The sequence below is a fragment of the Papilio machaon genome, chromosome 8 (genome assembly GCF_912999745.1).
Source record: "Papilio machaon chromosome 8, ilPapMach1.1, whole genome shotgun sequence".
Taxonomy (NCBI): domain Eukaryota; kingdom Metazoa; phylum Arthropoda; class Insecta; order Lepidoptera; family Papilionidae; genus Papilio; species Papilio machaon.
Window position 1 is genome coordinate 2,988,933 of NC_059993.1, and position 25,070 is coordinate 3,014,002.

The 25,070-nt window shown below is 31.8% G+C and overlaps 1 protein-coding gene across 1 annotated transcript; it reads left to right on the forward strand.

Annotated features, from left to right (window-relative positions):
* The first annotated feature begins 11,516 nt into the window (after positions 1 to 11,516).
* On the forward strand, positions 11,517 to 24,435 carry LOC106720573 (RYamide receptor). Its single transcript, XM_045678996.1, has 5 exons — positions 11,517 to 11,647; positions 21,884 to 22,574; positions 22,847 to 23,045; positions 23,404 to 23,476; positions 24,340 to 24,435. The coding sequence occupies exons 2-5, from the start codon at positions 21,925 to 21,927 to the stop codon at positions 24,357 to 24,359; spliced, it is 942 nt and encodes a 313-aa protein (XP_045534952.1). The 5' UTR covers positions 11,517 to 11,647; positions 21,884 to 21,924; the 3' UTR covers positions 24,360 to 24,435.
* Positions 24,436 to 25,070: the final 635 nt, after the last annotated feature.

Below are 25,070 nucleotides of genomic sequence, written 5' to 3' on the forward strand. Positions count from 1 at the left end.
AAGTATATTTGTATTTGTATTTGTATTTGTAAATTTTTACATAATATAATTAAGTTACCTTACATGGATATAAAATCATATAAAATTATAGTTTAACAAATATGGTAAGTTGTAGTAAATCGCTACCAATTTATAACTAAAATATTTGTAGCGTACTCGTTTGCGGTAAAATATATAAGATTTTTATATACGATCTCCTTCCGTTAAAAGGGTGTTTGTTTGTTCTTCAACTGAGAAAAATATTTGCAAGAAATACGAAATGTATTCTTATATTACTGATTTTAACATGGGATAGCTCTCAGGCTACCAATGAGGACTTTTTTAAACTAAATTCCACGTGGACGGACTCGTGGGTTACAGTTAGTATTTGATGCAAAGAGGTTGCATAATATACAAGTATACTAAATTATTCAAACTTTCGTGAGGCATTATTATTAACTTATATAGGAACGGCTAAAACACTCACGTATATATATCCGGAGTCGTCACCGACTAGTTTCGAGCCTGTTGCTCTCTGCGCGCCTGGCCTGGCCGCGTTCGCGAAATAATACCAGTCCCACTCACCCTGATGAAGGGCCCCCGAAGGGCTCGAAACTAGTCGGTGACGACACCGGATTATACGTGAGTGTGGCCGTTCCTATATAAGTTAAGTATACTAAAGTCGTAAATTCATAAACTAAAACTTTGCACTCAAATTAAAATTATCAAACGATGTCAATAATTCCAATCAAGATTAATTGGAATTAAATTCTGCTTCGCAAATTAATTTATTTGTAATTAAAATTATTCGATTGCAGCATCGGTACACCAGAAGCAAGTTATTTTTCGCCTATTACATATATAAATTACATCCAATTACCTACAAAATAATTCTAGCTTTTGGAATAATATAATTAATAACATATTTAAAAAATAAATAGTTTACTTGTTATTTAAATATAAACGAGAGAATGTATTGAAACCAATATATTTTACTTCAAACTAACACAGAAATGCACTTCGTATCGGCTGTCAGAGTAAAGAATAAATTTTATCGTTTTGGAATCATTCTTTATAAATAGCAATTTTCATAAAAGAAAGCTATCTAAAGCTTATATTGAGAGAAACATAAACCGAAATCTCGGTATTTTATCTCGAAGAAAACAACTTAAGTTTTATGTTCATATAACTTCAATGTTTATTTGTAAGAATATATTCTTCTATCATAATATTTTACGTTATTACCCGAACACAAGGTCATTTGTCATCATTATCCATTGCACTTTTGTAACGTGTAAAGTTTGTTGGTTCATTTTATAACAGACATGAAAACGAAGCGCAAATGAAACACAGGACTTGCTCCAGGTTTGATTCGCTTTAAGGTATCAGATTCATATTTTCATATTTATGGAAATTGGGTTCGTTTCGGACCATTTTTTTATCTTTTTATATTGTCGTATAATTTAATACGTTATTATACAATAATTTTTATACAAAAAGGTAGGTATATGAAGTACATGTCTCTGAGACTCAGGGGTTTTGTTGAAGACGAATGGTTTTCTTTTATCAAGACGAAGTTCAATTGATGTCGCATATTACGCAGGGTACGTATTTGCAGGTACTTTTTTGTATGTTTTTGGGATCAAAATAAAAGGGTTCTCATGTATGATGACATTTATTTCCAAATAAATGATGGAATACACAGTAAAATTACGATGTATTATAATAAAATAAATGTCACGTAATTCATTTCCTATCCGTACTTTACTAAAAAAAATACTAGAATGCTCCGTAATCTTATTTTACTATATGTTACTAATTATTTTCTTACTAAAAAACTAATTAATTTGCTTATTAACTAATTTAATAATACTAAGTTTTATATTGCGAATGTTTAAACTTTGGATCGATGGATGTTTGTTATTTGGGTATTTCCAGATCGGCTATCGGGATAAAATTTGGTGTTGATGAAAAACATTATATGAGATTTGTACAACGCCCCGTGCGTAAAGAACAATGATAAATCTCATAAAAATGTCTATGGCGATACGAATACGTTCTCGCTATTTTCGCGCTAGACCCCCTGTTCATCCATCTTGCGAGGTACTCGCATGACAGTTTATGTTCCAATTTCAAAATTCTATATTCATTGCACGTAACAAGAAGTTTGACTCTTGATAAAAACAACATTTTTTAACTGTGATGCTGCGAATTACCAAAGATAGAAGTAAAAGTAACACATAAAACTAAACAATCTTTGCCTTTTGATGTATATTTCATACATATTACTACGACTGCAATATCCGTTCAACGGATTTCAGTAATACCGTCACTCAAATTGTTTTATCGTTTCTCGCAAGCCTTTTAACTTTTCTACTAGACACGTTTTAACAAGTAATAATAACATCATAAGATAAATTAAATTTCGTACTATTTTTTTTATTACAAGGTAGCAAACGAGCAAACGGCTACATGAATTCGCCGAAATGGCAAAGCGACTGCTGCCCATAGACATTCGCAATTGCAGATGCGTTGCCATGTTGAGATAAAAAGAGAATATTTAACCTTCCTATGCATCTCCTCCTCCATCAAATCCACCTCCCCTTCCCATCCTTTCCTTATAAGAAAAGGGTTGGGAAGGGAAAGAGGACTAAAATAAGACTTAAAATTAAATTTCCTTTTACTAGTCTAGTCTTTTCCTTTTACCTAGTCTTATAAAGATTTCAAGAATTTGCCTTGCTATAAGAAATGAAAAACGAATACGAAGATTTTAAAAAAGATTTAAAAGAAACGATTTTTGCACACTACGAAACAGTTTTTACCTTTTAGTACAAGAAAAACTCGTTCTCAAAGTACCGCCTTTCATGAATTTAAATGATAAATACTGAAAGAAATTTTGAGGAACAAAAGCTTCTTTTCAATTTAATTTACTGAAAGTATTGTGGCGACAGAAACCAACTTCAAAAGTTTCGTCTGAAGTAAGAGAGGTATTTAGTATTTTATTTTTGTTTGGGGTTTTTTCTGATAAAAGAAATATCAACCTCTACGTGCTTTTCCAATACTCAGTGGAATACTTTGTGTTTGTTTTTTACAAACAGTTACCACTTAGGAGCCTTCAAGAAAGAGCGTATAATCCCCATGAAGGACAGCAACGGATCTGCGGTTCCGCTGGTGCTACGGATGATGCCCATTATCTTTATTAAAAATGAAATAAGACTAAGGAAACGAGCTGTCACACATCTGCGTTCGTTAGTGGTTCGGATTAAATTGAAAGAGTCAGGGGAATATCGAAAGCTGAGAATTTGTAGTAAAATATATTTTTGTGCACGTATAAAAAAGGAACTAAGCGTTTATTAGATACAGGTCGCAACAATATCTGATGCATAGGGCCGAATGGTCTGCAAAAAAAAAACTGAAATAATAATGCTTGGTACAGTCCGTATATGGTAGTCCTTATGAGCAAATGTGTTGCGCTAAAATTTGTAGCCTTCATACGTGGTATCATTATGTATTATACCTTTACATAAAGTAAATGAAAGGATAAAAATAACAATAGAACAATCCTATCTTCACTACTAATTTTTGCTTCTTCCTACATTTTGTTTGGAATGCGTTTTAAATACTTGTCCCATAGATCCCCGCTAGTTTCGTTACCTACGTTACGTTACCTATTTACCTAATTCGATGAACATTTCTAACTATGTAATCTGTAGATATATACAAAATTTACCGGCATCGTAATATAGAGATCGTGAAATCAAATCACATGAACATAGAATTTCCTTGAACAGTATTCAGCTAATCTTGAATCTTAGTTCGGAGAACAAGTATTCGATCTCAGCGAACATTTTTACTTTGAGTAAATTTAACTTGATCGATGCACACTGCTGAGTCTTACGTTTGTGCAATACGAAACTCAAAGAGGATTTAATCGGAATCGCTATTTGCACGTTCCTTTCAAACGTAATCACTCAACATGATTTAAATTTCCTGCCAGTGTGTTCATTTCTCTATTCTAATTATAAAATAAATAAGTAAATATTATTCAAAAGTAGAATTTGTTTATGTTTCACAGTTGAATTCAAAAACTACTAAACACATTACATCAACAATCTTTTTTTAGTGGCGATTATTGAGCGAAGCCAAAACGGATTGCTTGTATAACTAATTTACTGCAGTCATATTATCATAAATTGTTGCCTCATCGAATTTTTCTTTCCAAGAAATATTCAAAATTCAAACACCTATAGTTTTTTTCTTTTCGCGTTAAATATATTATGTGTCTGTTTCGTTTAGAACTTTGTGTCTTTGAGTTAATTTTGTTCCTTATTTGTTATTGCGTAGTCAATGAAATGACAAGACTCGTAGCTTCTACATCGTACGTCTACGTTTTCGTAGCCGTGTCGTAGCTTGAACTAAATCTGTCATTTAATGCTACAGTACTACTACGAGATAGTCTTAAATTGTATTTACTTATTGCCTATTTAACTTGTCTAGAAAGTCTACGTCTATCTACGTCTTTCTAGTAAATATAATACGGGTAAATTGGTAAAAGTTTAAGAAAAACCGAGAACGCCAGAAACAAATTATACGAGTATTACAGAAAAAAGGTGGCGAAAAAAAAGTAATATCTAACTAAGTAACTAACAGTTTTGCGCATTTTTCTTTTCATTTTACTTGACAGGTTAATCTAATATACAATGTGGATTTTTACTGCCTTTAAATAAAGTCGTGGCATAATTACCATATCAAAGTAAGGACACATGTTACTTTTATGTTGCTTTTTGAACTGACATCTGACAGCTGTGGAAAAATAGTAACATAAATCATTGTAAGCTAATGTACAACAGATTTGACACAGATCGATTTAGTTATATTCATATTTCATATTTAAATTAACGTAATATTACCTATAATTATTTTTTAAATCTTACTAATATTATATGGATGGTTCGATGTATGTTTAGTTAGAAGTTATCTCCAGAACGACTGCATGAATCTCGATTAAATTTGGCATAAATGTAGAATATAATCTAGAAGAATACATAGGCTACTAGTTAAGTTTCTTTTTAAGTTTTGCGTGGACGGAGTTGCGGGTGACAGCTAGTAGTAGTAGGTATAAAAAAGCCTAGACGTTCTATTCACTTTTATACGAAATAGATTAACATTATATTGCTGTTTATTAAATAATTTAGTGGAAATAAAAGCTTTCAACAAAGTCAATAACAGTTCTAGAACTATCGATCCTCAATGTAATCGTTTAACTTTAGACAATTGTTTACTTTAAAAGATTTTAGTTAACATTTGAATACGAAATTGCCTCTAGCCTTTTAATCGAGACTGCTTAGTAAAATTTTTAGAGAATTCAGTTTATTATTAGATAAATTTGATAATATTTAATAAAATACAATAATAAATAATATATTTCATTGTCAAACTTGAATTGAGTTATGAAAAAATTAAGGAATATTTCGGCCTTCAGTTATAAGTGTATTCCTGAGAGAGTGCGGTGCGAATTGACAGGACGATTTGTTCAACCGTACCCTTGTCTCTGAACACTAAATGTACATTGACATTTATATCCATAGCATGTAAAAAATAACAAACAAATCTTTTTAATAAATTTAAGTGATAAAATGAAAAGGAATAGCTTATATACATATATATATGAAAATCTCGTGTCATGTGTGTCCGGGATAGAAGAAGAAAAGAACTGAACTTGAATAATTTTATATAAAGTAACGTGTAGCGGGAACAATGAAGTTATTATCAATGCCCACGGCCATAACTCACGATGGGCCTACAATCGCATAGCAAAACTGCTCTGCTTGACTAAGACTAATAAAAAGAAAACGATATCTTTCATAACTCGCAACAATCAGATAATATCTTTTGATCCCGCTACGTCAAAAATGAATTAGTACAGCAACCAGAGGAAAAGCTTTTTCTATTATTAGTAGTTTTAGACAGTATTAGCTAAGATCGTTTGGAACGAATGGCGCGATTTTGTAACCAAAACAAGTGTCAGGTAGATTAGTGAGGGGACGAAGCGTTGATATTTTTGTAGGTCTAGTGTTGCGCCGATATACCAGCACAGTGTCGGTTTTCTCTCTAACAGCAGTTAATTATTTAGTTGTCTATTTATAACAGCAACTTATTATAAGTGTTAACACAAATTCTCTAAATTCTTCTATGTGTAGCCGCGTTGTGAAATGAACAATGCAGCCATGAGCTCGTGAATAGCCGATTTGATATTTAGTTTTTTTTGTAATAGTGTTTCATTTTACAACGTGACATTTACATTTGTAGTTTCACAGTCGTAGAAGAAAAGTAATGCTAATAATCATCGTGAAGAAATTTTCTTCACTATTAAAAGATTTTTTAGAAAATTTTCTATCTGACTTTTAAATCCACTCGACAAAACGCTTCCAGTCAAATTAAGTAAGAAGTACTTTTATTCCCGGCACTTTAATGCTCGATGTAATCTCCGTCTTTAAATTAAAATTTTCTAGTAAAATGTTTAATGAAATACAACGAACGAAATCTGGAAAACATCTTTTTTCTTCTTTTTTTTTTTGAGATAATAAAATCTGAGACGAATTATCTGATAACAAGGTCGCTTATTAACCATGATTTAGCTACGATTATGCAAACCTATCAGAAATATAAAGTTTACCTTGTACAAACGAGTAGGTTAAAACATCTTATTACACTATCCCGACAAACCGTGCGACTGCTATTTTCATGAGCTGTAACCATTTCCACTAGTGCTTTCGCGACTGCGAAACAGCTGTCGCTCAGATATTCTAATCGGAGATTAAGTTTAAATGATGCGTGACAACAATAGTCATAAAACACTTACTCCATACATAGTCAACACATAGTTGTTATCGCTATGTTATTAAAAAAATGCAAAAAACTATATATATTTTGTAACCACAATTTAAATATGAACATTAAGTTTAGTATCAATGCTTATTCAAATTTACTCATCATATTTATTTCAAGTTAAATATGAAAAATTACTTTATTATTAACATTTATTGAAATTTATTTTACGATTCAATTAAAATATGATGCTACAAAAAATACCATGTATGCATACCATGTTAAATATTTTTTTTTATTTTATTACATATTTATTAATATGTTAATTATAAATGTTTTAATTATTTATTATATTATAAATTGTTTATTAACATAGCCTACTAATATTAATTTAGATGGATGGTTGTTTGTTAGTAGGTATCTCCAGAACAGCTGCATGGATCTTGACGAAATTTGGTGCAGATGTTGTCTAGAAGAACACATAGGCTACTTATTTCGTTTTATTAATTCCGCGCGGACTGCGGCTAGTCAAATATAAGTTACAGTAATATTGCAAATGCGTAGCAAGAGGCATAGACATCGTAGCATAACGTTCGAACCGAAATTATAATGTCATTAAACAGTCCAACTACTACGCATATTGAAGTGAAAAAGGGTGTGATATTTAAAACGGAGAGATATATAGGTAATCGTAAAAAAAATATACTGTTCGTAAGAAACGGGATTCTTACCACGATTAGGCTGTTTGAGCTCCCGATATTTCCGCACAGTTGTATGCACCATGTTCATCGTGGTAACAATCCCGTTTCTTACGAACAGTATATTAGTAAAAACCACGAAAGTTTGAAGTTATAAATCGTAAGAAAGTTACAAAATCACTTCAGTACAAGTAAGAATCAAACTATTGAATACATTTGACAATAACAAACTAAGTTCAATAAATAATAGAAGATTCAAGAGCTTTGCACAATTCAATGTCTGACTACTTGTACAATTTAGTCTCTTTCACAAAAGTAACCATAAAAAGATTTCTTTGGCTAGTTGCCATTTTAACAGTAATAAATTTAAACTCTAACGAATGGCGTAAGACGTACGAAAATCGCGAAAAAAAATCGTTAGATATATCATATAAAAAATTAGCGAAATTATATTTTACTGGATAAGTATAACTGCAAATATAAGTAAAATTTTAGAAGGTTTAATGTGTCTTTCCGTTGTCTTTCCATTATTGTATGTGGTAAGCCGTTAGGCTTACCACATACAATAATGGAAAGAAAAAGTAAACACTAATAAATATTGGCTGAGGAGATCGTTTTAAATGACTTTGCAAAAAAATGAGGATAGTATCATTAATCTTGATCAAGTCAAGTCAGCACGAGTTGTAATAAATAAATACATATTTGTAATTTACTGTTATGCTTTTAAATTATGTAATATACTTACCTTCGTAAGAGCATAAGGTATTTAACTCTTTTTAAATTGACATCATTATCGTTGACGACGGACCTCTTTGTATACATATTTTTTTTAGTATTATTTTGTATTTAGAATCATTAGAATTATTGTTCCTTTTTCTTATACCCTAAACCTAAATCAACTTAAATTATTATTTTTGGGCGATTTCATTCCTCTACAATTATCGTAATATAAGCTCTCATAACTTTTACTGTTATTTTAGACGAATCGTGTTTTTACACAAATCTTGTAATCTCTTAAATGTTTAAAAAAAACTTAAAAAGTAAACGTGTTTTTCTAAATCATTTTAAATGTAAAAATAATATAGTAATTTACTACATATCGATACATCAAATTGATGGAATGCTTTCAAACCTATCACTACGTCAGCATTCGGCATCTATTATAATCACAATGTATTGTAAAATCGAACACGTATTGTATTGTATTGTGAATTCAAATAACATTGAATAGTGATGACAAATCGGGTTTTATTATTGACCGATTTATGCCAAATACATTTAGTTATTATGTAACACTCTATACAAATTACTTACGAGAATCAAAATAAGATTATTCCATTACTGTCTTACTTAAAGGTCGTTATGTGATGTATTTTTGAATTTTTAACCGTACAAAAGAAATTAAAATTTTTTAATCCATAATTTTTCAGATTTACGTATTCAAATAAATAAAAAATAGAATTTGTTCACGTTAAAATGAGTTCGCACTTCCGAAACCCATCTCCCGAAATCACGCCCTGGGCCCAGGCTGGGCGTGATTTCTACGATGCCCTCTTTTTTCTAGCATGCCTTTGTTGGCTGTGTTAACCTTAACCTTATGTGAGACTATTTAATTCGCAGACCAGTGGCGCCCCTTACTGTCCATCGCCCTGGGCTGTCGACTAGCCTTGCCCTAACATAGCTCCGGCTCTGTGAATGGTCGTAATCTATTTAAAGATTATTTTATAGAGATATTCTTACAGGTAGGGTTTGTTTTTAAACGATGTTTTGTTGCTTATTGATGTACAAATTCATATTAAATATAAGAATAGTGTGATTTTAATTCAAACATTTATAACATCACCATTAAATACCTCAAGTTTTTTGAACGCAACAAATTTGATTTGACGTGAAAATCTTAAATAATCTCTGCCTTGATCCTCTTTGAATCCCTTACGGCTTTTTGTTTTAATATTAGTAGATACAAATATAACCCTTTCACAGATGAAAGGCATATTATTAGAATAGCATTTTTATTATTGTTTGCTGGATTGTGAAGGGTTCAATTTAAGATCAAAGAAAGCTGAATAAAAATATAAATTAAATTTACCTGAATGAAACTTAAGTGAGGTTAGGTTTAAGCTACTTTGTAATATTTTTAGTTATATATTATATTTGGGGTCGATTTTTTATATTATCTAGTTTTATTTTTAGTTTGGTTTAAGTATATAGTTTATTTAGTAGTCTTAATATATTATTCATAGTTTTTATACAAAATAAAATGTTACATTAGTATATATTGTAAAAATAAATTGATATCAATAAAGTTTAACTTTATACATATACTAGCTTTTACCCGCGACTCCGTCCGCGCGGAATAAAATAAAATAGAAAACGGGGTAAAAATTATCCTATGACCGTTTCCTGGTTCTAAGCTACCTGCCCACCAATTTTCAGATATATATATAGATATATATAGTGCAGTACAGTATAATTTCCAGTATAGAAAAGACGTGAAAAACTTTCTGTCATCTTTTAATTTTCCTCGAAAAATAACAACATGTTTTTGTAGGGTTGTTTGATAATGATATTCAACACTAACCTTCGTAAACAAGACAACGTAAATTTGTTGAAACTAATATTTTGCACGCGCTCCGTACACACGACGTTGAATCGTCGACTCGAGTCATTTATTCAGTCAGTACAGGTATAGCGACTACATGTCAACTTGCTTTGATTCGAATAATATTAAAAACGCAGCAACTTTTCTCACGACGACCTGACAAACAGGCTGTGAGCGACTGATTTTGATGATTAAAGAACAAAATGTCGGCTAAACGTGCTGTGTACCTCTATAACATTCTATTTTGTAAGTCTGTAGCGGCTAAAATAGATGGGTTTCAATGATTTACGTAGCCTTGTATACATAGAGCCTTAAATGCTTTTGAGCTTCCCCGGTGTACCATAGCCTATGACTTTGTAGCCTACCACAGAGGGACTTAGTTGTTTATTAAGGTATGTACACACGTTTTGTTAATGAAAACACACGACGGCGAAAGCCGCTTTGGATATCGCTGTAATAATGGAGATTACTTTTAACCTTGGTCTGGTACATAAGACAGACATATTTAGGTCACCAGTTAACCTCTTAATGCGTGTAAAACAAAGCTGTACAGTCGGGGACGTTTATTTCCAACCCATCGGTGAATCGCCAATTGACGTTCACAATACACTTAGGTTTAAGCTAGTCTTGACAAAACATACGTGTTAAATTAAAGTTCATGTGGAGTCAGTTTTCTGCACGATCTTAGTGGGTAACGAATTTAATTCTTTGATAGTATAACAAAGGGCTCTGTACAAAATTAATCTTAACATAATGACAGCAAACTACCTCAACTTACTCTCGTGATAGTCGGGTGAGATCATGTCAAAGGCTACCGCGTCAAATTACGTTGATACTTACCTTCCATACTAATTTTGCAAAACGTAGTTACACGCTTCTATGACATCTTAAATTTCGTAGCTATGTAGTGAATTGTTGTGACTTTAGAAATATTATACATACTATTTATACTGTCTTTGCTCTAGGTATATAATAAAACTAGCTGGCGCTCGCGAATTCGTCTGCGTTGTGCGATTGGGAGATAAAAAAAAATGAAATAGGTACTCAATTTTAGTCAGTATGTTTGGATTGTAGATGAATTGTCAACAGTTGATTTTCAATGCAACATGCTAAATCAATATCTATAGACAAGGTATCGTCTGATTCGTAATGTTGCTAGTAGAATCTGAGTTAATCTACGGTTTTTTTTTATGTATAACTTAATTGAAAGCGAATGATATCAAATTAGTTTAACATTTTAAAAGTTGGAAAACATTGACTACATGTAATTTCCCGCCCAACATTGCGCACTGTTTCGCTTACGTCGTGGGCGGCAGATTGAAACAAGCCGCGTACAGGCCGCACGTTCAATTGATGTGGTTTAACTCCCGAAGATATCTAAAGAAAGTTTCGTCCTTTAATATTAATTTAACATTTATTGAGTGATATTAATAAATTATTAACTATTAAAATTGCTTCGTAGTATTTTTAAGTGATAGTTCAGTGTTTGGGGAAGAAAATAAAATAGTTTTTTAAAGTGATCATAAAAGTAAATATATCGGTAAGTTATGATAAAATAGAGATTCGAAATAATTTTGTTATAACTTTTTATATTAAAAAATTCTGTAAATTAAATGATATATAGTATATTTATATATTCTTTAATTTCAAATTAAGACATGTTAATTTGAAATAACCTACGTGATATAACTTAAATGTAATAATAAATTTCTTAAAGGAGAGTTCAATTTTTATAATTAATTCGAAAAAAGTTTTTAATGCGAAAAAAAGCAAGCGTAAATTATTAGTGATTAAAATTGGTATTTTTGAATATTAAATAGTAATTAGTTAATTAAAATTTAAATCAAACAATAACATATTACTCAAGAAAATACTTTTTCAATTTTTTAATTAAATAATTTCAATTATTTATTTTTTAATAATTGTCAGTGTTTTGTTTATTATGTCAATAGTTATTCGATGCTTACGTCGGTGTGTGAATAAAAGCATCAAGAAATCTTTACATCTGTCTGTTAAAATATCTTTAGTTTGCTTATGTGTCTTTATGTGTGTTTGTGGCGTTCTTTGATCTTTATTATATTACCCTGGTATACGTTTGTATTGGCAATGAATATGAATCCTTCATGACGTGTCCATGGTAAAAACGTCACCTCATTAGAAGTCGGATTAACGTGGGTACTATTTTTTTTCTTATACCTAATCCATATGTGGGTATGAGAGGGATTATTTTTTTATTTAATGGGAAGAAAAGAAAACTTAGTGAATTATCATAAATAATTTAAACGTAAACATAAACGTTTTGATCAGTTTATAGATATTTCACAATAATTATACAATATAATGACATAATTTATGTTTTCCTTTGTTATGAATGTAGTAAAAAACTTGAAAGGAAATGTTAGCTTTCACTTAGTTATGACCATTGTGTGAAGAGTGCTGGTGGGACAAAAGCGTTTTACCATATGTTTTTAATAGACATTTTTAACGTTTTGTTATTTTAAAAATTCAAATGTTCATATATGTTTAAATAAAACTGAATGTTTGTTTTTATGTCATGAGAGATTTTTATACTTGTAAAAAGAAAATAAATATGTCTCTTATCATTAATCCAAATTAAATATTATTATTTGTTATTTCAAATTATAAAGTATTTTGACATTATTTTTCATTTGTATTTATACATGACGGGTTCAGTTAAAGCCTTAAAAATAATATTAATATATTATTTTTACTTTAATTCAGTCATATATTTGTTAATAGTATTAAGCCACGTAATATTAAACCATTTAGGGTAATGCGAGTAAACCAAACTAATCAATCAGTTGTGCCAATTTGCCGATTAGGTCGGAGGTTAAACTCGGAAATTAATTCAAGTACGTTTTATCTGAATAAGCTTAACGCAGCTTTAGTACGTGGAAGTTCCATTAAAGTACAGATCAAATATCCACTTAAGTTAATCCGTTTTGAGGAAGCTCAGATGATTTCAATTTATATTTACGTTCATAAATTGTTCTCGAATTAACGTTTAAGCTGTTGTAAATTTTTTATATGACCCGAATATTAAAAGGAGATAAGGTTGAATTCTGTTTTTTAATCCTATGGTTGTTATTTGTTATTTAGAAGGAAATATTATTTTAGAGGTGTTTCCCGTTGGACCTTACGGCCCGCCGATCGAATTCATAGAATCAATCGTCCCAACGGGAAAAAATTCCATTGAGATATTCGACCCACCGATCGATCGAAAGAGGATAAACACCCCATCTTACGACACCTATCAAACAATAAAGTACAAATGTTATATACTCCTACAGGTGCCTTTAGACAAGTATCAATTAGATAACTTTAATCCGAAACAAGATTTTCCTGATACTCGACCTCAATAAAAAATTTTATTTTATTTTTTTCGATTTTATTTATGTATAAATGGAGACTGTTATGTACATGTGTTATATGCATATTTTTCCCCGAAAGACTTAACTAGTTTACTCTCACTGACCCAGTCGTTTTTATTGGTTTTTATAGTTAACATCTGAAAATGATGACGTTTTTTCAATGAGTGAATGAAAAAGTCGTGTCAATATTAGTTTTGCTTCTAGAGAAAAAAAAAATTATACGTGGATATACCCAGTTGGTACCAATACCCAATTCGGTACATGTATACGTATAATATATTATATACGCTTTGTTGAGTGGAGAGGTGTGCGGGGATCGTGTTAGATAGTTACTCAATTATATACTTACCTATTTCTCTTAGTTACTTTACGAATATAGTATATATTTTTTATATAATAAGGTGAAAAACGAGCACGCGTCACCTAAATTACCTAAATTCGCCAAAATAGTGATGCGACCGATGCCCATAGGCATCCGCAATTGTAGATAAGTTTCCTTAATCGTTATCTTTAATCGACAAAGGAGTGAAAGCACAGAAAGAGGATATTTCCCCTTACTGTACGTCCCCGCCTCTGCTAAATCCACTTTGATGATAATAATAATGCAATAGTTTAACAGGTATAATACAGACAAACCTGGATAAGGGAGTCCAAGGGATTGCCATATCCTCGCTTATCCCTTCGTCACGAACTTATCGGTTCGATTGTACATTCTACATCATTTAAAAATCAAAGTTACGAGTATTAATTATAGCTTACGTTTTTCTTTAGCTTTTCATAAAAACTGTGTGATAATATTTGCAGCTTTAAAGCTGTAATCTAATAGAAAATATTAAAACAAATTTTTGACGTGCAACACGATGTATGAAGTGCAAAATTAAATTACGGAAGCGATGCTAAAAGAAAATCTCTTTGAACTATCCAATTTTATGACTGTTGTGATATTGGTTGTTATTTATTTTTCCTCAAGTATAACATAAATTACTTTGATATTTTTAAATGGCAATTATAATGATATATAACGAGGTAACTATTTTCAATCGCCTGCGCGTCCGCAATGTAAAAATAGGATTTAGTGTTCATTCAAAGAGCCGTAAAATGAGCTACGTGTAGACTTTAAAATACGAATACAAACGGTTATTTTGATTTACATAGTTTGCCATATGGCAAATGGTTTGCTTCAAGCTGTAGTATATACTTATCTATATATCAATTATACTTATCTATATATAATTAATGAAAATAAAGAAACTTACGTATGACGTTAACGATAAAGTGAAGTGGTATTATATGACATACTTATCGTTGGTTTCTGAGATCAAAAACTCTGTATAACATATATCGTCATCCTCTCATTATGTTTAACAAAACAGACAAAACTATTTCATACAGGGATTTTGGTCTTAGAAACCAAACGATTACTCTGTTTTGCAAAAAAACATTTTTCACTTTAAGACTTTTAGCATCAAAATATGCAATTGTTTTTGTTTAAAATATTTCTATTTTGGATTTTGACAAGATGTTACAATATTAAAGGCACCAATAGTAACGCAGATATCCTTTTGCACATTTTTGCAATATATATCAATGAGATTATAAAATATATAAGGTATCCTAAAATTGTTTTATATAAATGGTTACATTGTTAGTATGATAAATTCTCGAAATACTTGAATGAAAAAAAGCACTTGTGTTGAATATAGTCATGATGCAATCTTTGTTGAGTTGGACCATTCATAAATAATGCTGAAAGAACTTGCTGCTGTTTGTAGAGATTTAGTAATCTCTATAACTCTATTTAACAATGAAAACATTATACTTAGTCAAATGGCGTGCTTCCAAAGAACTGATTTGAATAATACAACAATTTATTTCACCCTATTTAACAACGATGACGTTCTATTTCTGTATATTCTGAATATTACGTTTTATCAATTCACACGTTTTAAACAAACGTCAGTTTAAAAAAGTATATGACATTGAACAAAACAAAAAAACATCTCACACGTGTTCAAGTCCGTTAAATAAATTCTATTTGTAATCGGTCACTCTGTTGCTGCCGGTAATGCATACTTTAACAGGTTTATTTTTGTACTAGCGGTCGCCCGCAACCTTGTAGGCGCAGAAAAAAAAGTAACCTATACTATGCCCGCATGCATCAGCAACCTTCCCTTCGAAATCCGGTCAAAATCGGTTAAGTCGTTCCGGAGATTATCCGAAACAAACGCGGCATACAAATAGACAGAGAAAAAATTGTTTTTTTTTTTGTTCTCAACAACGCAAATACATCATGTGTACGGTTATATTTATTTTTACATTACATAAAGAAACCCCAATTTTATTATATGTATGTATAGATATAGATATATAAAGAGAGAATAGTTTATGACTATGAAACTCCACTGTCGTGTACGTACATTTAGTGTACGTACAACATTTAGGCATCTTTTCCCTGCTCTTTAGCAAAACAGTAACAAAAATATGTATACAAGTGTCTACAGTCTTATTCTAAGGTTAGACATTTGTACTTGCGCAATAAACTTTTCAAAATCTTAAAGTAACAGCGGAGTGAATTATTCGCTCTAGAACATGCAAATTTTATTTCATTTCTTATGTATAAGAGCTAAGAGTATCCTTTCAGACTATTTATATATTAATATACAACAAGATATATAAGTTATGAGATGGCTGAAGCTACAAAGGTAGAGAAAGACCGAAGAAAATATGGAAGGATTTTGTGAAAGAGGATATGTGTAAGTAAATATTGAATCAAAATATGACGGTTGATAGTAGGGTATGGAATAAACAGTAGTACATAATGTGCCAACTCTCAGTATGGACTATGATATTCAAATAGTTACATGTGGCACTGAAAAGGACACCTCTTCAAACATCAATAACATATAGTAAGTGTAACATAAAACCATATTCAGCAGCTTTCTGCCTTTATATCGTAGAATTAAGTATGAAAATATAAAATTAATGTGTAGAAAAAGTTTCTTAATTATTAATTAAATTAACATGAAGTTATAACAGATTGTGTAAAGTTTAAATTATGTCCGTACTTTAAGTTTGTAAACGATTCTTTCTAGGGGATTTCGCTGCTCGCTAGCGTCACTACAAAGTGTAACGAAGCATGTGTCAATGCATCTGAAAAATACAGTGGGCTTTCACTGTCGAACATATTCTCATATTTCACATTCTCTTAAAGAAAACAGAGACAATAAATTGTCTTATTACAAGGATTACAACAGAGTATTTTCACGATTATTTTACACATTTGTCCACATTTGTGTTGTAATTAAAAACAACATATTAATAGAGTTAATATCATTTAAGTGTTACAATAAAATAGTCTTGTTTTTTGCTATATTTCAAAGCTAAGAGAATAGGACAAGTCTTCTCTGTGTTTGTGCCGGTAAACTGATAACAACAGTTACAATAATTATAATAATTTACATAGAGCAAAGCTCTTATATCAGTATGTAAGGTGTAGGTTTTAGTTGGTACATATGAATTACTTTTTAAATGAAATTAAATTATGAGAATTTATGAGATCTTAGAAATAAAATTGTCAATTAACGACAGGGGCGGGCTTACAATTAACGCGGCCCGAATTGGTGAATAATTACGTCCCTGTTTATGCTATAAATTTCCAACTTTACGATGAATAGACGTATATCTCGACGAACATGCCATTACACTACAAAATACCGATTAGATCATTTTTTTTTGCTTTGGAAGAAATTAATTTTGAATTCTTAACATAAATTTAATGAAAACAGTATTAAGGTTATTGCTTAATTTACTTTTGCACACAAAAAAACTAAAAAATTTTCACAAGAAAAAAAACTAATACAGGAAATAGAGTTTATGTAAATAATTTATACATTAAATATTTCGTACTTAATATCTTGATTAGCTAACAACCTTAACCTAATATTTTAAGTTAATACTTTGTGATATTTTTTTTGTTTTTTTACCTATAAATAAAATTTTAGATATAAAGTCAAGTTAATCATTTAAATTCTTTTTATATCAATGTCAATATTTAAAACATTTAAGATCCAAATATTAAATAAGTAATATCTAAGCAAGTTAAATACTGTTTGTATGGAACAGTATAAACTCATTAAAACTTGTTCAAACCGTTATTATGTTGTATTTAAATTATGAAACTAATTAATAGAATTTCTATATATAAAAGTTGATTATGTATTTACCGAGAAATAAAACACTATTTGTATATTTTTATAGTACTCATTTTATATACATTTTGAATTATTTTTACAAAGTTTATTGATTTGAAATATCCATTAGGTATCTGCGATATTTTAGATTGAGCAAGTAGGAATCAAACTTAATAATCAATGAGAGCGTCAGACTGTATCTCTACAACACTCAGGGGAGAAATACGAATCGAATCACATTTCGCTGTTCGAAATCGGTCAAGTATGAAGTAAAGAATATTATTCGCACAGTCAAAGAACTAAGTTTACTTCCCACTTAAGATCGATATCATCATTAGAGCTACAATTTAGCACGTATGTACGTACTATGACATATTTATTACATGACATATTTATGACATATATATTTACAACTTATGTCGACTGAGTTTACCGTAATGGGTAGGAAATAATCCTCGACTATAAGTAGAAGAAGTCATTGAAGTATACTTACTGCGAATAAAATTATGCCGCTAGTCTGGCAGAAAGCACTGATTTTATATAATTGTCCTCGACAAGCGACAGTCATTCTCCGGACCCGACGGATGAGCTCCATAAACGAGAAACTCGTGTTGAATAGAAACCTTTAGATGCGAGAAAAATATGCCGGTCCTTTGTACTCTGGACCGCACAAAATAATTACACAACCAAAATTAACTTAATAAAACCTATTACTTAACTAACTGGAACGAGCGACAGTGCTCGTAAACTTCTGTTGTACTATTTCTACACTTTAAGGCTCTAGTTAATACGAGATTTGGAGGCTGTAAAACCTTACGGCTTTTTTATGATAATTTGGGTACTGTGTTTTAGTGGAATGCGAATATGTGTCATAGTTAGAGGCTTTTGAAATACTCGAGTTTCGTAGCACGTATATGGTATAGTTTTATCACAAAAAATTTAGTTTGCCTAGAGATAACATCTATCTAAATTAGTCTAAATGGTGCGTAAAAAAGGACTTACATCACAAGTAGTGTCGTTCTGAAATGAATTATCTATTCAGTCGTCTATCTCTTCATAAATTCTGAATGCAGACAACGAAAGATCTTGGAAACTGAAGCATTTTTATACATTCAATTACAAACACTTGATATTTTTTTGCTTCGTAGACATGTAGTTCTCTTTCAGGATAAAAATGGAAAGAGATTACAAACTCTATCCAGTATAGTTTAAGAACTTGAAGAGTTTATAGTCGAATGACTACATCTTAATTAGATTCAACAACGAAATTAAGTTAACAGAGAATGGTCTTTTATAAATACACAATTACGACGTTTCGAAAAAAGTGTACGTTCAGAAATGTTTTGGAATTTATTATGGGTTTGGATTGGAACATGGTATAGTTGTAGTTTGGAATTAATCATAGACCAAACAGATTGTTTATAAAAATGTTTTTCATCTCACGCCGAGAATGTTTATTTTTACAGAAGCGCAACGTTTTACAATTTGCGGTACGTAGTGATAGGCGTGACTGCAAAATAAAACATTATTCTGCATTGAGAAGTCGCTTTATTTGTTTTTGTATACTCTGTTATGAAAGTAAGAAAAATGTTAACTTTATTTTTTCTTCCGCGGATGTAATTAGAGCTTCATTAGATGTATATATTAATATAATAAAGCTTGTCACATATCTTTGTAACACAGTATCTTATTTATCATGGCATATTTTTGACCAATTATTTTTTCTAATAAAAAGCCCTATACTTATGATAAGCTTAAGGCTATATATTTTCAGTTAATTAAATTTCGAGGTTGAGTGAATTGAAAAAAAAAATTGTCATGCGAGATATACCAAAAATTGTTGGTTGTCATGGTAACGGTAAGTCTCAGCCGATTACGAAGGCCTTCGTTGTCATTTTAGCATTTGAATCAATGTAAACAGTAAACAAAGTTTTTCTGTGTTAGAAAATTGAATGGATTTTTATGCGAATGAAGCTGCACGGGAACAGTAAGTTATAAAGTTGTAAGAGTTATACGAAACTTCATGTTAGGAAAATGCTTAAGACGGTGTTTCTTGTGAAGTTAAAAAAGATTTTTCCGGTATAACGTTACTGCTAAGGAATGACAATATGTACATATAACAGAGCTAGTTAGTCTCATTTTTCCGAGACTTTTCTTTTTATATGAAGACATTTTTAGTCATATGTAATTAAAACCTCTTTTATATGTAGTCAGCTCTTACTCGTCTTCACTAATTGGCGTTCTAGTTATGACTAGTTAGATAATCACGCTTGCCTAGTGCCGGTTTAATCATTTGACAAATTGAATTTCTTCACAGATAAGGTTGTATTACGATGACTTTCTAGCCAAGGTTTAGTATGTAGATAGACGAGAAATTACATATAGCTAACAAGTTATACTTTCAGTAAAAAAACAAGAAATATATTGCGCTTAGACTGTGCCTACTTATATACTTTCCCTGATTGCGTTTGGTTTGGCCATGAATAAAAAAGGACGTGTATTAATTTGGCCGACGAGCAATTACCTAATGAGAACAAATACATAGGTGCAGTGATTTTAATTAAAATATAGAGAACGATATAAAACGTCTGACTTTGCTTCAATTGGGAAAACAAAAACATTGTGTGTACGACGACCCTTTTAATAAGGGTGTAATTAATTCTCTCTATTAAAATAGCTTGCGCCTGGTGAATTCGATGGTTATTTCAGTTCTATATATTAAAATTAAATAAACTGGCAATATTATCATTTCATTTTCACTCTATGAAATACTTCGCAGCCTTCACGCAAAATACACTGAGTAAAGAACGGCACGGAATGTATATTATGGATGCGGATGTGAATAAAATAATTATAGGTATACTATACAGTCAAGGACGTTTATCTCCTACCCATTTCGCTAAAATATTATCTGACGATCACAATGTAATCAGGTCAAAGACTTGTCATAGCAACATATACACAGGCTAAATTTAGCTATAACGTGTATTACTAAAAATTCCGCGTGTATATTAAGTGTTAACCACAGTTTAAATTCTCATTATTGTGATAGTTAACAGTGGTAGAGCCCACTCGATAATTTGTTGGGTGCACTAATTGGCCAGTGCGCCCGCTGCAATACCTCGACCACACAGAGGACAGCGTGTTTCATCTAATGAGTGTCTGCTGGCAGCCTAATTATAGTCCACGTTCAATTCTTAACCTTTTCTTATAAAGAAATGAGGGGAAAGGGTAGGAAGGCATAGGCAAGGGACGCATATGAAGAGAAAATATCCATTTCCTATTCATATGAATCCTTCCCTGGAACACAGAGGATTCTGTGCGTTCCGTCCTCAGTCTGCTAAAGGTAGGCAACGCATTTGCAATTGCAGATACCTATGGGAAGCGGTCGCTTCGTTATTTTGGGTAATTCAAGTGGCAGCTTGCTCGCTTACCACCTTATGATTAAAAAAGTTCGTTGTATAATAATCGCTCCTAAGTGGAAAGCGAATGTAATGTAATGCTATCTATTATTATTATTATTAGCTAAAATGTTCTAGAATGTTATATTAACCCAATTTTCCAGAAAACATGTTATTTTAGTAACTGGTTTAAAAATTCCGCATGAGTTTGTGTAGATAAACAAAAACAATTTTATTTAGAGAGCACGATGAACGGAAGTCTTTGGTGAAGAATTGACAGTTGATGATTGAAGCAATCGTATGCTCGTAATCCTACATGAGATGACTGATTCGATTTTTTTATACACAGTTGCGGGGATTCGGTTAACCTATTTTTATAAGTAAATTACTTTTAAGACTTTATTATTTCAGCTAAGAATTTATTGAGAGCAGCAACGAATTTGCAAAAACAAATATTTTATAGTATTGGCGTCCTTTGTTTTCTTGTTATGATTCCAAAACTTAATTTATGTCTCCTACATGAGATACTGACAATGGTGCGGTCATACTTCTGAATATTCAAGTATTGTCTGTATTTGCATAGAGCATAATAACTTTAATGTCTTACATATTTTTAGATATATAAGTAAATTAGTGCACAATCACATTAATTCTTTTTTTAAATAGCATCATCAGAAAAAAAGTTTACAAGGACGGATTTAATGGTTGTAAGCATTAAGTGTGGCCTTCTAAAGCTTTCCAAAAGATAAAGACTTTGAAAGGCAATAAAAATAATGAAGCTTTTTTGTTTCAGGAACTGTAAGTGAATAGAAAAATGAACCTTTTAAACTAATTATGATTGAAACAAGTGATATCCTAATAGGAAATAATGAAACAAGTACGTCACCGGACGAGTTCCCGATAAACACGACGACTAGTGGCAAGACGTTTGACAATGTAACAAATTTTAAAACTAAATGGACAGACATCAGTGCAATATGTTCGTCGAGCTCGTCCTCCGAAGACTTTCTATCTTCTACTACATTTCAAATATGCGTATACTTTATGTACAGCGCAGTTTTTGTGGTGGCACTTATAGGGAACGGACTCGTTTGCTTCGTTGTGCAAAATTCACCGCGAATGAAAACTGTCACAAACTATTTCATTGTTAACTTAGCGGTTGGAGATATTTTAATGACATTATTTTGTGTTCCTTTTTCGTTTGTATCGATGTTGATACTTCGGTACTGGCCGTTTGGTTCTATAATGTGTAAAATAGTGAATTATTCTCAAGCTGTATCGGTGTTTGTTAGTGCGTATACTCTATTAGCTATTTCGATAGATAGATACATGGCTATAATAAGACCTCTACGTCCTCGATTGGGGAAGACGAGCGCCAAGTTGGTCGTAGTCGGCGTGTGGTGTGGAGCCTTGGCCACCGCTGGACCGATTCCTATCGTGTCTGAAATTCAAAGACCTACTGATTGGCATCAAATTTGTAAAGCGTAAGTAAATTTTAATTAAGTATTGTTTACTTTACTACAAAGTGTTAATTTTGTTTTAGTAGCTGCCAACTAATTAAGGGTAAACATAATTTAGTTTGAGGTTTTTAATAAAACATTGCCCGAAAATCTTGATGTAAAAACCCCGCTATTTATACCAAAAAGTTTGTCTTCTTAGCATTATAAATTAAATGAGATTGATAAAATTTTGAGACATTTTTTCATCTTTAAAATTAATTTGAAAGTGGAACTACTTTTGTCTGTTCGTTTCACAGAGACATATGCCTTGAGCGATGGAGCAATCCAGACCAGAGCCACCAATACACGTGCGCGCTAATGGTTCTACAGTTTCTCATACCGCTGATGGCGCTAGTGTGCACGTACGCTCGCATTGCACACGTGGTCTGGGGAGGCAGACCTCCCGGCGAGGCGCTCTCTGAACGTGATACAAGAATGCAACATTCGAAAAGAAAGGTTTGCTTTTGTTTTTACTTGTCATTGAATTATTGATAGTAAGCATTTTCCCAGCAAACATATTGTATATATAAATTAGTTATTCTCATCAAAATAAAAAGAGGTAGGTAATGTTGTAATGTTAATACTTTTATACATATGTTACGACATTTGCATTTCACGGTAAATAAAGGTGCCAGTAAGCATTGGCGTTGGCTCGTGACGAGATTTCTAGTAACTTACTGATTTACTCACAGTCCAGCTAGATCACTGAAGGAGTCCGTTAGTTTAGATGACTAACACTAAATCTACACTTAAGTGGCCCATGGCCCCTACACTCTGCATGCGGCAGTTAGTTGTAGTGATGTTTTGATTGCAGATGGTGAAGATGATGGTGACGGTGGTAGCGGTGTTCATAACGTGCTGGTTGCCACTCAACATTTTCATTGCAAGTATATTGTATCAGTTATTTTTTTTATAATTATTTACTTACTAGCTGACGCCCGCGACCTCGTTCGCGTGGAATTAACTAAAACTCAGTAAGTAACTTATGCATTAATTCAGACTAATCTCTGTTCCAAATTTTATCCAGATCCGCTAAAATTTAACGAATATCATACATACATGATATTATCATCCGGATATGTACGGATTTTTGCATTTATAATGTTGTTTTCATCTCGTATGTCCTAATCGAGGGGCTAAGAGCCTTTCCCAAGTCAGGGGTGACCAGGCAATATTCAACTATGCTAGCCCAGTGCGAGTTGGTCGACGACAGATATCTTTGCATTTCTTCTCAGATATGTCTAGGTTGCATCTCGATGTTTTCCTTTAACGTAAGAACGTCGGACAAATGTGCATATGTAAATCGAAAATCGAAAATTGGTGGGATTCGAACAAAGGACATGCAGATTACAAGTCAAGAGCTGAACCCCTGAGGGCTCTTTCGTTTGATAGTAACGTGTAACGCTTTTTCAGTATGTGGTTTGCTATCACTTACTGGAAATTAATCGTAATTTAAATTGATAGACATTTGTAGACACACCAACCGACCGCCAATCTATTACTCATTATAAGGAGTAGTTCTTTCTTAAACAGTCGCTTAGTATAATGGCCCTGAGTGCTGCAACAAAATTGATAAGGGTTAGGGAATGTAAGCATAGGATGGATTGCGTGAAATGTGTCATGATTAAGAAGAGTTTGACGACTCAATGATGAATGACAGATTGATCTGGAGTACGTAAATAGCGACTCTACATAGAGAGGGCAAAAATAGGGAGATGATGAATACTCGTAACTTTATATATTATTGTAGGTATTATGGACGGTTCATGAAAAGGACGAGAAATGGGCGACGTGGGCCGGAATGCCGTACGTTTGGTTCGCGAGCCATTGGCTTGCTATGTCGCACTCGTGTTATAACCCAATTATATATTGCTATATGAATGCACGATACAAACGAGGATATAAACAGGTGGGCTACTATAATCATGAATATTATATACTAGCTGTCGTCCGCGACTCCGTCTGCGCGAAAAAAAAAACATAATAAGTAATCTATGTGTTCTTCAAAACTATGTGATCTACACCTATGCCAAATCTCATCGAAATCTGTTAAGCCGTTCTGGAGATACCTTCAAACAAACATCCATCTATCCATCCATCCATTTATCCATCAAAACTTTCGCATTTATAATATTAGTAAGTTTTTTTTTTCAAATGAGCGTCGAGAACATCGATGCCCAACACCAGAGGAACTGCAGTTGATGCCTTTAAGATAGTGATACGGACGCTTTTTAAAGGACATTAAGTCGTACTGGTTATATTATATTCACTATTATTTCCACTCCATGGCATTTGAGTTGTATTAATTAAATTTTGACTTCCTCGTTATCTTCGTTATTTGATGTGACCTAGTAAAAAGCTACATAATGTTATGTATTATGTAAAATAATATTTTCAAAATTCAGTTTATTGCGAATCAAAACGCGTTCAAATATCTTAGTAGGTAATTTTTTTCTATCTTAGTAAATAGATAGGATTAAT

Bases quoted from the DNA above. Each gene is read 5' to 3' on its own strand.
- LOC106720573 (XM_045678996.1), top strand. From the start codon at position 21,925: ATGATTGAAACAAGTGATATCCTAATAGGAAATAATGAAACAAGTACG. The intron at 22,575-22,846 runs GTAAGTAAATTT...TTCGTTTCACAG, and splicing joins TGGCATCAAATTTGTAAAGC to AGACATATGCCTTGAGCGAT. The intron at 23,046-23,403 runs GTTTGCTTTTGT...TTTTGATTGCAG, and splicing joins TGCAACATTCGAAAAGAAAG to ATGGTGAAGATGATGGTGAC.